The sequence below is a fragment of the Natrix helvetica genome, assembly GCF_964273705.1.
Source record: "Natrix helvetica genome assembly, chromosome: 4".
Taxonomy (NCBI): Eukaryota; Metazoa; Chordata; class Lepidosauria; order Squamata; family Natricidae; genus Natrix; species Natrix helvetica.
In genome coordinates this window covers 41,588,005-41,603,628 of record NC_138550.1, presented here as the reverse complement: position 1 = coordinate 41,603,628, position 15,624 = coordinate 41,588,005, and the positions used below count along the sequence as shown (strand labels likewise).

The 15,624-nt window shown below is 36.8% G+C and overlaps 1 protein-coding gene across 9 annotated transcripts in view; it reads right to left on the bottom strand.

Annotated features, from left to right (window-relative positions):
• BCL9 (BCL9 transcription coactivator) overlaps window positions 1–15,624 on the bottom strand; it is a 121,595-nt gene that overhangs the window by 25,887 nt on the left and 80,084 nt on the right. For all 9 annotated transcript variants that reach the window (XM_081951271.1, XM_081951274.1, XM_081951277.1 and 6 more), the window contains 3 exons: window positions 8,500–8,578; window positions 4,609–4,902; window positions 2,501–2,817 (listed from right to left, as the gene is read on the bottom strand). In XM_081951271.1, coding sequence (XP_081807397.1) covers window positions 2,501–2,817; window positions 4,609–4,661 — 370 coding nt within the window. In that variant the 5' untranslated portion in view covers window positions 4,662–4,902; window positions 8,500–8,578. The remainder of the gene's footprint in view (window positions 1–2,500; window positions 2,818–4,608; window positions 4,903–8,499; window positions 8,579–15,624) is intronic.

Sequence of the window (15,624 nt, the reverse complement as noted above, 5' to 3'; positions counted from 1 at the left end):
TAGTTTAGTGACCGTTACAATGGCACTGAAAAAAAGTAGCTTACGACCACTTTTAACACTTAATGACCATTGCAGCAGCCCATTGTCACATGATCAAAATTTAGGCACTTAGCAACTGGCATGTATATATGAAAGTTGCACTGTCCCAGGATCTTATTGAGTACCATTTGCAACATTCCAGGCTGGCTTTCGACAAAGTCAATGGGGAAAGCCAGATTCACTTAACAACCACATGATTCACTTAACAAATGTAGTGATTCATTTAACAACTGTGGCAAAAAACGACATAAAATGTGACAAACCTCACAACTGCTTTGATTAGCAATGGAAATTTTGAGCTCAATTGTGGTTGTAAGTTGAAGACTACCTGTGATTAATTAATATTAAAAATTCAACTCGGTCTAATCCATACATTATTAAAGAACAGCTTTCAACATTTAAAATGGCTACAAAATTTAAAATGGTCAAATAAACCAAAGATAAGATTTATAAACAACACTAGCCTTCCCAGGTAAACCAGATAACCAGATGAGCTAATTCAATTTTATTCTAAGGCTACAATAACAGAATCTTGCAAGTCTGAAATTAGAAATCTCCTGCGTTCACTTTTAAACACCTGATCCATTAAGGTGGGTCTTAAGATTCTTTCTGAGTATTAAGCAACTCCGAGGTCTCTCCTATCTTGTTTGATCATTTCCTAGGCAGCATCTCTTCCCCTGTCAAGATCATTCTCATATCCATTACACAATAACCAAAAATTAATTAGAAACCTAATAGAAGATAAAATCTTCTAAAATATTAATTTCAAGTGAAATACAAGTGTTCAGCCTTGTCCATTTGATTCTGTACATTATATGTATCTTGTCTTGGAGATTCAATGTACACTATAGTTAGTACCAAGCCTCATAAACAAGCAAAGGGGTTCAAAGCAATGCAATCTGGAGGCATCAAACCAGAAACAACTTCCCAGTGTGCACTGTAGGATGTCCTGTGTAGGACTTGAGAGAACCCGACTCAAGTCTACTATAGTACCTTGTTGACTTTGGGCCAATCATTATTTATTTGTATGGGCATCCATCCCAGCAAATAATTCTGAGTGCAGAACAATCTTAAATAAATTAAAAACAAATTCTCATCAGAGATACAAAAATTAAACTAGACAGCACTCAAGGAAAATATCACTATTAATGGTTGTTATCAATTATCCCAATCTATTCTAATATTGTAGAAGGAAAAACGGGAAAAAGATGTGTGACTTCCAACAAGAAACAGGATTTCAATCTAACGAATATAAATACCTCTGCACACATGAATACATACTAGAAAGATATTCGACACTAGAAAGTATTGGATACTGGCCAAGCCTATTTATACTGCTATTATAGGATTTATACTGATTTTATGCTGCTTTTATAGAAATGTCCCTAGCTCATACAGTTCTATAGAGTTGAGCATGGGGAGCTGGAAGCCACAGAATATCAATGAAAGAGCCAATAGAAAAAGCATGCCCAGCATCACAGCTAATTGTTAATGGGCAGTATAATTAGTCCCATTAACCAAACCCATACTGTTTAGTTACTAGACATGCCTACTGCAAGCAGAGAAGTAGCATCTGAAGCCACTCAATTTACCTTGTGCATTTCTTTCCTAAGGAACAATCTTTCGTATATAAAATTCTACCAGTTAAGCTTTCCGAAACTGGGAATTCTGAGAATATAATTTACCCAATCATAACAAAACATGTGGAAAGAAGATCTCTCCATTAGAACTTAAGGAAACAGCAGTCTAGAATGAAAGGGTACAAGCCTTTAAGCATTCTGGTCCTATGCCCTTTAGTATTTTAAAGATTAGCATCAACCCTCTTAATTGGGCTAACTGTGTGAATTCAGACTGTATTTGTGGAGAGCACTAGCAAACAGGTTATACTGGGTTAAAAATAATTCCACATAAAATGCCAAAGGATTCACACACGAACCAAACTACTACAAATTCAACAGCATCACTCCTGAGATAAATATAAACAAACCCTATAAAATGAATTTCTTGTAAAATATATTAGTTCTGAATTCAGTAACTGCTCCTTATTAAATATTTGTAAAATGAAGGTTTTCTCTTTAAACCTATGGAAGAAACATTTCTCCCTCACATATACAGAAAGTTAGAACTTTTCTTTTCTGAGACAAGAATCCTCTGGTAGGAACCCGTTGAGACTTTCATGTTACTGGCCAAGAGAATATGTTCTCCATTTAAGTACTGGTATATCAAAAAAGAAAAAGGCTGTTAAGAAACTTAAAACATTTGTCTTGTGTGTGTTACGCTTTTTAGGATCTTATCTATGAAACAATTCACCTTATAACTAATACATATTCCTATTAATTTGCTCTGCTTTTACAGTTCAGGGATAATACATTGTTAAAGCAAAGGAAGACGATCAATAATAGAAGCTCTCAATCAAAATCAAAAGTTATCCATATTTCTGCACTTTTGCAGGTTAACATACCTTTGATTTCTGATTCATCACTGGGAGTTCCAGCATCTCTCTGTTCAAATGAGTCGGCTGAAATGCTCCTTTCTCTCTTTCCTTTCCCTTTTGACCCATTGCCAGCCCCATTCTTCAACCCCATGCTTCCTCCTTGTCCTGGAAGCACTTTTGGTGTATGGGTCCCACTCTTGGGATCGCATGGAGAAGGCTGGGATTGGCCTGTTGAACCCCCCTGTTTACCCTGATTGGAGAATTTAGAGTCCAGTTGCGGGTTGCCGGATGGGGACATCACTGTAGGGGGACGGACCATCACCTCCTGTTTTGACTTAAGACTACTGGCAAAGGAAAGATGAAGAGAATAATATACAATACAATACAACACAACACATAATAACACACACACTGACTTACTCAGCAGTTGCTTCTAATTCAGACTTATTATATAGTGTGGAAACTCCAAGAAATTAATTCATTATATGCTTATTGTTCAGCTTCTATTTTAAAAACTGCTTTGAAAGAATCACTAAGCTGTTTGAGGCATTATTACTTTAGTGGAGAGCAAGATAGCAACCTCCCAGATGCTAGGAACTAGTCAGTCACATGAGGATGTACCTCTTTGACTTCTGTCAATACAGACAATGGTTTCTATGTACAAAGACGTGCCTTACATTAAGATCAGCACAAAGTAAATAACAAGACACCATAAAGTTCACAAAACCACTCTTCTGGATTCAAACAGCTCAACTATCAGAAAATAGCTAGATCAGAAATGATTGTTCTTCTTAGAAAATTACATTAACTGTAAATTTCTGTCTTAAATTACTTTCTAACTGATAGATGCAAATATTATATCACACAGAAATAAATAAAAGATCGGATCCAAATTTCTTACTTTATATACTCTGCATGGAGCTAATGTATAAATTGTTTCAAAACTACACCCAATAGTCACTACATTTAATAATTTTTATAGAGAGATATTCCAGATTGGGAAAATATCCCTGATAATGGAAATTAGTCCGGAACACCATTCTCTTGAGTTCTCTTAAAATTTTAATTTTCATATGAGTACATTACTTTTGGACCTATAAAGTTCAGTCAGTTACTGAATACAATATATCAATTAATTCTCAAATAAGATGAAATTAGAATAAGACCGAGAAAATTCTCTGCACTCACATCTACTGTATTTTTCGGAGTATAAGACGCACCTTTCCCCCTCAAAACAGAGGCTGAAAATCTGGGTGTGTCTTATACACTGAATACACCATTTTTGCCTCCCGAAATCCTGCCCCCTTCACCAAAATGGGCATGCATAGCCTTTAGGAGCCTTGCAGAGAGCTCCTTGGGGTGGGGGAGGGCAGAAATAAGCATAAAATGGACAGTTTTTTGCTCAATTGCCCCCACCCCACCCCAGGAGCACTCTACAAACCTCCTAAAGACTATTCATGCCCTTTAAAAAAAAAAGAACCCATTTTCGCAAAAAATGCGTTTTGGGGAGGCCTGCAGAGTGCAAAACCTTTTTTTTTCAATTTGCCTCTTCAAAACCTTGGTGCATCTTATACACCGATGCATCTTATACTCCGAAAAATATGGTACATGGCTTTTCATTTAAAAAATTATTACTTCAGCAGAATAGGCATCATTGAACCAAATTATTTGTGGTTTACTATTTTTCTCTTTTTAATAAATTTAGAATAAATTTCAGTCTTGAATTACCAATATATATATATGAATATAAATATAAATGTTTCCGGGTATTGATTCTGCCCTCCCACTCTCAAAAAAAGAGAGTAGAGAAGAGAAAAGCATGATGTCTAGTACATTGATTAGATCTATCATTTCTCCTAAAATATACCTAGCAAAAATTACACCAGAGATTTTCCATGAAGACTAAAAGAAAAATCAAGTATTATATCTGAATAACTTTCTCCAAATGAAATTCAAAACAAAAGTAGAAAGCCCTTAAGAAATAAACATAGATTTCACAGTGTTCCACAGAGCTCAATAAAATTTAAGAGTACTCAGTAGATAAAATATATATTGAAATATTCAATAATTCATATTTATTTAGCAGTTACATAGCATAATCATTTCCTATCTAAAGGCCAATGTACATTTCTTACCTCTGGGCATTTCCTGACGGGGAATTTCTCACTTTGGGGTTACTGGAATGCATTGACAGAAATCCTAAGCACACAATTACACACAATGACAGGCTCTTGTCAAGTCCTTCTGTTGCGTCTGGCTGTTGTGAAACACTTTCTGCCACGTGCTTTCCTCAGTGCCACTGGCCTACTTGTCTTTCTCCTCCGTGCTTCTCTTTTCTGCTGCACTGGACCTTTTCCTCTTGCAAATCCAGCATTCTCCAAATGAGTGACTCCTGCTTTTGTAAGGAAGTCTCTCATCTCCAGGGCAAACTACGGAAACCAGTCAAGAGCAAACAGAGTAAAAAAAAAATAGTCTAGAACTATTTGAGATCAATACATGGCCGTTTCTCTTATCTTTCAACTGAAAGGGAAAAATGAAAGATTTTAATCAGATCAAACATGATCATGTATTCCAGCCTTAAGTGAAATGTTTATGTATTTAAAAGCAAAAATCAGATGTGCCCTAACCCTATTTTACCAAGAAGGGAGAGTTTCTCTGCAATCAAATGTAAGTTTTTAGGGAAAAAATACATTATCTATACCTAGTTTCATATCAACTTGAGCCTTCAAAAAATTCTGTGAGGCCTACAATACACATATAACTATAGATTTTCAAGAGCCTTCCTGAATCAGACCACCTCTCAGCGTACTGGAACTAGTTTCTCAAAACCCAAACAAACACAGTCAAAGGACTTGTTGTCATGGCCAGCTCAGACTCGGTACTAACTGTGAGCAGCCAGTCCATCTGCTGCCTGAGCAGTTGCAGGCAGAGGCGGATGCACCATTCACTAAACAGCTGTCATTAGTCTCAGGAAATGAGGAGCCTGGGCCGCAAGCCTCTCGGAGAACAAGGTTTTGCACTGCAGGGCGGATAGCAAAGGGGTTCTGCCAGGCCCTTCTCAAGAAAGGAACTTTGCCTTTCCAAATAAGCAACACCCAGTTTGTAAGAAGAATAGCGAGCTCAAACCCTTCCATTGGCAATATTCATTAACTTAGACTCTCTTGCCTCTCAACTTGAAATTTTGTGATCATGATTCTGGACTGGGACTGGCTGATGATTCTGCTACATTAGGACTCTTGGACTTTGCCCAACCACTCTTGTGCCTGCTGTTTCGGATTTGGCAAACTTGCTGGACTTTGGGGGGGGACTTGATTTTTCTCGTGTGTGTGTGTGTGTGCGCGCATGCGCGCGCACAACTGCACACACACATTTTCTTTGACACTTTATTTGCTTGAAAGCCTCCTACCGAATTTTGCAATTCTCTGCATGTTTGTGAGTGTATGCTTTGAGACAGAATACCTGAAGTTCCAACACATCTGAGGATTGATTTACAAGATCAAAATTGGACCATATTACCTCAAAAGATGTACTCATTACTTTAGAAAAACTTACATGGCAAAAGAGGAAGAGAAAGGGAGAACCTGTGTAGGAACATTTCCAAATTGTTTCTTAATAATCAAAACCAGCCTTAACCATATAATACTAATTTCCCTGATATTTTTCAAATGTACAATGTCCACTGAAACTGCCACGTTTAGAGTTGCAGCACCAAATGTTGTAAGCTAGTACAGAAATTTAGACACATCATGCATGATAATATTTGGGTAGATTTTGAAAGAAAGATATTGCTACTGCAGTATTATCATTATAATTATTACATATATATATAAGTACTGTTTGTCCCTTTAGGTTATGTGTGTATGTGTGCACGTACACACACACAATGATGATTTTGTGTCATCAACTCATTTTCAATTTCATATAGATTTTCTTCATGATGCTTGTCCCTAACCTGTTCTTTCAGGTCTCCCAACAGTGCACATTTGCACCCAATATAACAATTAAATATCTGATTAAAAAAATTATTCCAAAGCCAGTTTGGTGGCATACATGCAATCAAGAATCATATATCTTAAATAACCTTTAGGGAAGCATGATTTATTGTTATCAAAGTACAATAAATGCAAAATTTCCATTGTAATGCGCATTCCATGTGGTTGGCAATTCCTATATCCTACAATGCGTCCCACTATCTTTTCTTCATAGTCCTCGTTGAACAACCACTTGTTCAGCAACTGTTTGAAGTTACAACAGCGGTAAACAAGGAGACTTACAATAGTTCCTTGTACTTGCAGCCTTTGCAATCTTCCTGCTGTCCCTGATTGTCATTTGTGACCTTCACTGCTGGCTTTCAACAAGCAGAGTCAAATGAAAAACTGTCAGGAGGTCACAAATGACAATCACATAACTGTAGGATGTTGCCAACCACATGGAATGCGCATTACTAAGACTGCCACAACTACCATTGTAACTTGACATGACTTCTGCTTTACAACCCCATTGCTTAGGGAAGTAGCTGCTGATCCCACTGATAGCAAGGGTTAGCTTGTTTCATTTAAAGGATTTATGTACACCAAAAATGAGATTTGCATATCTTGTACTATCTTAAACAATAGAAATATAATAACCCTAACTCACATTTCTTTTTTCATACGGCAATCAGCAGCTGAATCTTAGTGCTTAGCCTACATTCCCTATGGTGATCCTTGGTCAAATATGGAGGGAATAAGGGATCGGTTTATGAAGAAAAGACACTGGGAAACATTAGAAGGAAGAATGATGTGCTGAAAACTACTACAATCATTATGGATGATGTTTCTATGCTGCCTTGTAATAATATAGTGATACAGAGTCATAAAGTATAACAAAATTCAGTATTAATGAATAACTGTCATCAAGCAAATATTTATATCTGTAGCATGTTTTTAGGGATGTTTTAAGTTGGTACTTTGATAACAATAAATCATGCCTCCCTAAATATTATTTAAGATATATGATTCTTGATTGCATGTACAAACACACCAAACTGGTATTGGAATAAATATTTTTAATCAGATATTTAATTGTTTATTGGGTGCAAATGTGCACTGTTGGGAGACCTGAAAGAATAGGTTAGGGACAAGCATCATGGAGAATATCTATATGAAATAGAAAATGACTTGATGACACAAAATCATCAGTGTGTGTGTAAGGGGGGGGGGGTGTACGTACACACATAACCTAAAGGGACTAACACTAAGGACTATCTGTACTGGAATTGTTCTCTTTCTTTTTCCAAGGCCAGATATATGATGACATCTCTTTCACTCAATATATTTGGCAAAATGTAGAGCATAAAAAAAACCAGGTTCACATGTGCAGGTTCAAATTAATGTGATTTAATTCTGAAAGTCCATGCTGAGGAATCTTCCCAACTAATGGTCAATCTCTGGTTAGAGTTAGATAAGGATCAATGGCATTCAAGGTTCTTAATTTGCTTGTGGCTAGGTAACAAATCTAAATTAAGCCTACTTTTCACTCCTCTCTCTGGCTCTGCCGGTCCTTCTCCTACAATTAATTAGACTAGTAAAGATTATTTAGAATTCAAAGTATAAGACTATAAAGTCAAAATGGGCATATATGGTTTTTATACCAGATATGCCCTGCCTCCATATACTTGGTTACACTGCTACTGGAATTGGTTCTGGTTCAGGATACAAGACAATCAAAAACAAAAGCAGGTTATAAAGACAATGATACAGACAACTGTGACAATTATTAGAAATGCTAACCAAAGCATAATATAGGGTACCACTTATTTAATGAAATATACAGTTTCCTACCTATAAAACTAAGTCCCTACAATATAATTGCTGTTGTTGTATTCTGCCTAATTCGTAGAGACACTGGGCTGAAGTGACAATTAAAGGAAGAATATTTTTGTTCAATATTCTTATTCTACTTTGACATGATATTTAGGAATACTAGTTGGACTTGGTGTTTTGCCATTCTTTCAATCACTTTCCTTAGTTCTACAGGAAACTCACCAAAGCTCCAGTGTCACGACATTGTGCTGATCAACCAGAAGAAGGGTTCAGAATCCCTCTGCATATATATAAAGATTCTCTGAAATGAGACAAAAGAATACAGAGTGAAATGAAAAAAAGAGAAATAATTTCAATATAACCTTGAAAACAAACATAACAGCAGGATGCATTATTTGACAAATTATCCACCCTGCAATTAAAAAAAAAACTCAAACAAACTTATAGGGATGATAAGAAAGAACAAAGAATACAGTTATCTTGTGTTCTAAAAGGAAAACATCTCACTTAATTAAAAAAGGGAGGAATAAAAGAAAAAATGCAATAACATAAAGCATCTTTTTGACATGCATACTGAAATCCAAATTGGATTTGGATTGAGAAACTTAACAAAATTAAATTAAAATCCAAAATATTAAATAGGGATGAACTCCAAACAATGCACTCTCATTGAAGAAAAAAAAAACCATTCATGCTCCAAAAAGATAGCTTGCGACAGCCAAAAGGAATGTACATACAACCATCTTTATTTTAGTAACAGTACCTCCACAAAAGCATCATCATATAACCAAACAGAAAGCACAATGTTAGACAGTCCAGATTCAAACACCAAGTAGAAATAGAGACTATGATCAGGACCCTGAAATTTAGAAAGCCGAAGTTGGGGACATATAAAAAGTGAAAAAAAATGAGTAGACAAATTGGTGAGAGCAGTGTGTCCCATTCTCTTTATTATCTATGATGTCTTTATCACCTCAGTTTGTTCTGGTGGGGGGGGGGTTCCCCCCCCAAATCACTGAATAACTGCTAATTTTATTTTCTAAAATGCCCGTGGACTAATGAAGAATCCTCAAGCATTCTTGTAAATAAATACATAAATAAAATTACTCCAGAGATGCTTTACAGAATGCCAGCTTCTCTTTATATTTTTCTAAAATTAAAAATATTTTTAGAGCCATAGGGGGCCTGGAACCTGACAAATACCATATTTTCTACTTTAGTTAGGAAATCATGTATGGATCATCTAGTTCTGAAGCTCATTTAGCTAATGTTATACTACAAATACCTTTTAATGTTGACTGCCAGTATTTGGGGCTAGGCAAACAGAATGTCCATCATCTATAAATGTCTTAAACAAAATAAAAATAAAAAATCAACTAGCTTTTGACACTAAATACCTAGATATTTTATCCAATTACCTTACATTCTATACATATCAAATCTTTATTATGGTTATAGAATCACTTAAGGAAGATAGAGTATTTTCAATTAAAAAGCAGACAAAATACATCCAAAGTCCAAAAAATACTGCATGAAAAACCAGATCTAGTAAAAGAGAAGGCATATATAAAAACAAGAGTCTAAAAGAATCTAAAAAAGAGATAGGAGAAATAGATGGATGTAGGAGAGCACATAGTTTAGTATGGTGAAGATTATCACATTAATTAGTATAGTATAGCCAATTAAATGCTGATTAAGTCTAGTTTATGGCACAGATCATCATCTGATGAATTTTAAATACCACTGTGCAGAACCTGGTAACTGTACTTTATGGAATATTAGCATATGAAAGAAATGGGGAAGTATACAATTGTTTTGTGTGGCTTGGGTATTTATGCAGTAATGGTGCAATGAGGCTAGTATGAATGTGTCTTTAATGCAAATGTCATGCTCTATTGTTTCTGTGTATTCAGAGTCATGGGGCATTGTCTTTCTGGATAAGGAATCTTCCTGTATTGGCCTTCAAGGAAAATTGAGAACAAAGTATGGCACTGTGACAGATTAAAGGCCTTCAGGTGTTTAGACTTTCTGAGATAAGTATGTAAAGGTTGGGATCCTGACTAGATCCAATTGGTATTTTGTGTCTGCTACAATCTGTTTAATAAGCGCTTTGGGATGATTGTATCCATCCGGAGTAGAAGACTTGGAAAGAAGCCCAAGGCTAACCTTTTAGATGCTACTGCCTGTTTCCATGTAAATTAAAAATAATCTCTCATAGTGAATGCGGCAAGGTTAAGTAGGGAGAAAATAGTCTGAGCAAATATGGTCATCCACACTCTTACCTCCATTTTCACGAGTCTCGCCTCTAGTTGCAGGCTAGCACTGTAAACACATTTTGGGACTTGTCAGATGGTTATTAAAAATCTGGATTGTACAAGTTCTAATGGTAAGAAATTGACAAGGCACTCACTAGGACACCATAAAAAAGCTGGGCTATTGGCTTGGTTTTCAATAATTTGAGTATAATGCAATTTTGTATTAAAAAACTTAAGGATGGCAGAAGAGTTACTCTGGGCTTTCTCATCACTTAATGAGAGTACAGTGTTGAGTAGAACTTTTGGATCAGGGCAAATGTCTGGATCTAACCTGTTAAGAGATGTTGTAGAACTCTTTTCAGATCTTCCTAGGAAAAGGATATTAGACATTGCCACAACACTGAGGGATGGAGGTTGTGTGATAAAGGTTAGCCTTTATCAGATAACCTCCATCCCTCAGTGTTGTGACAATGCCAGATATCCTTTTCCTAGGAAGATCTGAAAAGAATTCCATAAGCTCATTCAGCTAAATGGATTTACTGGATCTGTGTAATCACACGTTTTTATAAGGCAGAATTCACAACTATGTTTCTGTTGAAGCTATACAAGTTGAGCATGTTTAAATAACATTTTCAATTATTATAATAAATGTATTAAAAAACTGACAGTTGGCCACACAAAGAGAGACACTGGGAATGTCGGGACTTACAGGCTCACTAATTATCCCAAAATACTTTCTATATTTGCATCCACATGAATGCTTACTTATAAAATGGGATCATGTCTTATCCATAGAAATCCCAAAGGATCATCAATTCTGGATTTAAGCTGATTACATAATATGCATTGAGGTTTGTACGGTTATGTCTTGGTGGATTTTCACAATCACAAACTACAGATTTGATCTGCCCATGAAAGCTGTTCCATCAATGAAGCATATTAATATTGCTAGCAAGGAGAAAATTGCTACATTCTTATTTAAAGCACACTGCAGATATTTTCTACTCAGTAGGTATGGTAAACACAAAAAAGCAAGCTAGATTGCAGTGATGTTTTAGCTGATCAGCAGTGCAGACCACAATTCAAAACATCTAAAATAACTAAGTATGAATGATAAATTGTTTCCATTTGTGAATTCCAAATTTGAAAGTTGTTTATTTTAACTTTTGGGGGAGCGATACAGAGTTACAGTCCCAGTTTCCCAGGTGACCCCTTGGGAAAAATAATTGCACATCCCTGTTCTAAGGTAAGGCTCTCCCTCCCCCATCAATTCCTCCCAACTGCCTATCTCACACACACCCACACACCTTTTGGCTGCCTTGCATAGTACCTTGAAAGGTAGCAAACAGCCCCAGAACTGTGCAGCTCTGAGGCTACTTGCCACAATGTGGCTTAAGCAGTTTTTGGTATGCCAGAAACTGGTATGCAATGTAAAGCAGCAGACACTCCAACCTGGCCCAGCAATGCAGTGTGGCATGGCGTGAAGCCCAACTGCCCCAGTGGTGCAAAGCCTCAGCTACCCTGGCAATCCCCAGCCGCCAGTGCTTGGCCCAGCAGTATGGCACAAAGCCTTCGTTATCCTGCACTCCAAGGCCCCTGCTGGCCAGCCATCTACCACCCCAGATGACCCTCACCATATTCTTATTCCTGCTGCTGACCCTTCACAAGGCAGCTACTGGCCATAGAAGGCCTTTTCTCCCAGGTCTTGTGAGGAAACTGTCATGCCCAACTTTGGGAGAGAAAGCCTTGTGCAGTCAGCAACTACCTTGCAACAGGCCAGGGTGGGCATGCTTGATCTGCAGTAGGAACAGGAAGACAGCAAAGGTTAGCTGGGGTGGCAGAGTGCAAGACAGCAAGCACGGCAAAATGCATTGGCAAAAAGAGTACAGATGTCGGGGTAATAGGTGAGAGGGAGTAGTTGAAGCATTCCTGCAATCTTAAGTACAGGCAGGCTGCCAAACAGCCAATTTTTGATCACATAACCATGAAAGAGCTGCAATGGTTATAACTTTAGGGACAAGGCATAAGTATCATTTGTTCAGCAGTGCCATAACTTCAAATGGTTGCTGAACGAATGGCCGTAACTCATGAACTGCCTTCAGATGAAACTCAAAAAATTAGAATATCGTGCAAAAGTTCATTTATTCCAGTAATGCAACTTAAAAGGTGAAACTAATATATGAGATAGCCTCACTACATGCAAAGCAAGATAGTTCAAGCCGTGATTTGTCATAATTGTGATGATTATGGCTTACAGCTCATGAAAACCCCAAATCCACAATCTCAGAAAATTAGTATATTGTGAAAAGATGCAATATTCTAGGCTCAAAGTGTCCCACTCTAATCAGCTAATTAAGCCATAACACCTGCAAAGCGTTCCTGGGCCTTTAAATGGTCTCTCAGTCTGGTTCAGTAGGAATCACAATCATGGGAAAGACTGCTGACCTGACAGTTGTGCAGAAAACCATCATTGACACCCTCCATAAGGAGGGAAAGCCTCAAAAGGTAATTGCAAAAGAAGTTGGATGTTCCCAAAGTGCTGTATCAAAGCACATTAATAGAAAGTTATGTGGAAGGGGAAAGTGTGGAATAAAAAGGTGCACAAGCAGCAGGGATGACCGCAGCCTGGAGAGGATTGTCAGGAAAAGGCCATTCAAAAGTGTTGGGGACTTTCACAAGGAGTGGACTGAGGCTGGAGTCAGTGCATCAAGAGCCACCACACACAGACAGATCCTGGACATGGGCTTCAAATGTTGTATTCCTCTTGTCAAGCCACTCATGAACAACAAACAACGTCAGAAACGTCTTATCTGGGCTAAAGAAAAAAAAAACTGGTCTGTTGCTCAGTGGTCCAAAGTCCTCTTTTCTGATGAGAGCAACTTTTGCATCTCATTTGGAAACCAAGGACCAAGAGTATGGAGGAAGAATGGAGAGGCACACACTACAAGATGCTTGAAGTCCAGTGCGAAGTTTCCAAAGTCTGTGTTGATTTGGGGAGCCATGTCATCTGCTGGTGTTGGTCCACTGTGCTTCATTAAGTCCAGGGTCAACACAGCCGTCTACCAGGAGATTTTGGAGCACTTCATGCTTCCTTCCGCAGACAAGCTTTATAGGGATGCTGACTTCATTTTCCAGCAGGACCTGGCACCTGCCCACATTGTCAAAAGCACCAAAACCTGGTTCAATGACTGTGGGATTACTGTGCTTGATTGGCCAGCAAACTCGCCTGACCTGAACCCCATAATCTATGGGGCATTGCCAAGAGAAAGATGAGAGACATGAGACCGAACAATGCAGAAGAGCTGAAGGCCGCTATTGAAGCATCCTGGTCTTCCATAACACCTTAGCAGTGCCACAGGCTGATAGCTTCCATGCCACGCCGCATTGAGGCAGTAATTGCTGCACAAGGAGCCCAAACCAAGTACTGAGTACTTATACTTTTCAGAGGTCCGATATTGTTCTATGTACAATCCTTGTTTTATTGATTGCATGTAATATTCTTATTTTTGAGACTGTGGATTTGGGGTTTTCATGAGCTGTAAACCATAATCATCACAATTATGACAAATCACGGTTTGAACTATCTTGCTTTGCATGCAATGAGTCTATCTCATTTATTAATTTCACCTTCTAAGCTGCATTACTGAAATGAACTTTTGCACGATATTCGAATTTTTCGAGTTTCACCTCTAACTGTTTCAACACTAAGCCACAATGGTTTTATTTTTTTAACTGTGAAGCAAAGTAGAGTGGTTTATAAACCACAATTCATTACTTAGTAACTGTGTCTTATTAAAATAACAATGTGAAAACCTATTCAAATTATTTGAAGTCAGAGTTTCTGCACAATAAAAAGTGCCATTTCGAAACTGCAAAGTTTCCAAAGAGCTATGAAATAGAGATAACCGGAGATTTTAATTACCTAAACATTGTTGGGAGATTATCTCTATCAAAAGTCTTCCCAAAAGTGAAACTGTCAGCAACTTTTGTAAAAATATAAATAATAATCACATAATTCTGGAATTCTTTTGATTTTAAGAAAGTATAGCAGTATCGAAAGTGCATCTTGGACTTCAATAATGCAAACCTTAATAGAGTGGTGGTAAATAATTTTCCATGATGGAGAAGAGAATGGAAAATGTAACTGAAGATGGGCAAGAGATTTTAGAAAGACAAATACTAAAAGCACAATTATAATCAATTTGATGACATAAAAATGTAAAATATGAGAAAAACACAATGACGGTACACAAAATTTTAGTGAAAATCTGAAAAATGAACCATGTAGGAAGTGGAAATGGAGACAAATAGGGTTATGAAATTTTCAGAGTCAAAAAATACTTCTGCACATAGACATGCATATAGCAGAAAGTTCTAATATCTATGACAGGATCTTAGGAAAATATGGAATTGCATTAAGGACTTGCCAATACAGTAGGTGCTACTATATAAAAGTCATCATACATTTTGAAGCAATATTCTCCCTTTAAATCTGAAGTTACCAAAGTCAGAGTATTTATTCGCCTCCAAACCAGCTCCAGAGTAAGATCAATACAAAGATGTAATCTAAAACTGTAGCAATGATACCAGCAAGACTAACGCTCACTAGGATATTATGAGAAAAAATATTTACAAAATATTTATTTTATTCAAAATAAAAGAAAGGTATCATAACATCAGCTTCCTGAGTGAAATAAAGAATACTTGAGGACAATAAATGTCATCCCGATTTTTAAAAGTGGGAAGACAAGGGGCAAGAAAAACAAATTTAGACCAATAACTGGAAGAATTCTAAGGATCAGAATAAATTACCTTCAGGAAAAAAATTAGGTTCATTTATTATTCTTGATAACTAGTAAAACCACCAATAGCATAAAATGTTAAATAAATTAAATGAGTTATAATATAAGATACTGCAGCAAACACTAAAGATACAATAAATTAAAATGTCAGAATTTTTTTTAATCATAGTTATTAAATATGACTTGTTGACTGTTCAAGATCTCTTTGAAGATAAAAATTAAAATTAAAATAATTAAGATGTGAAGAGATATAAATGTCGAATAAGAAATTTACTATAATTCCGAATTAG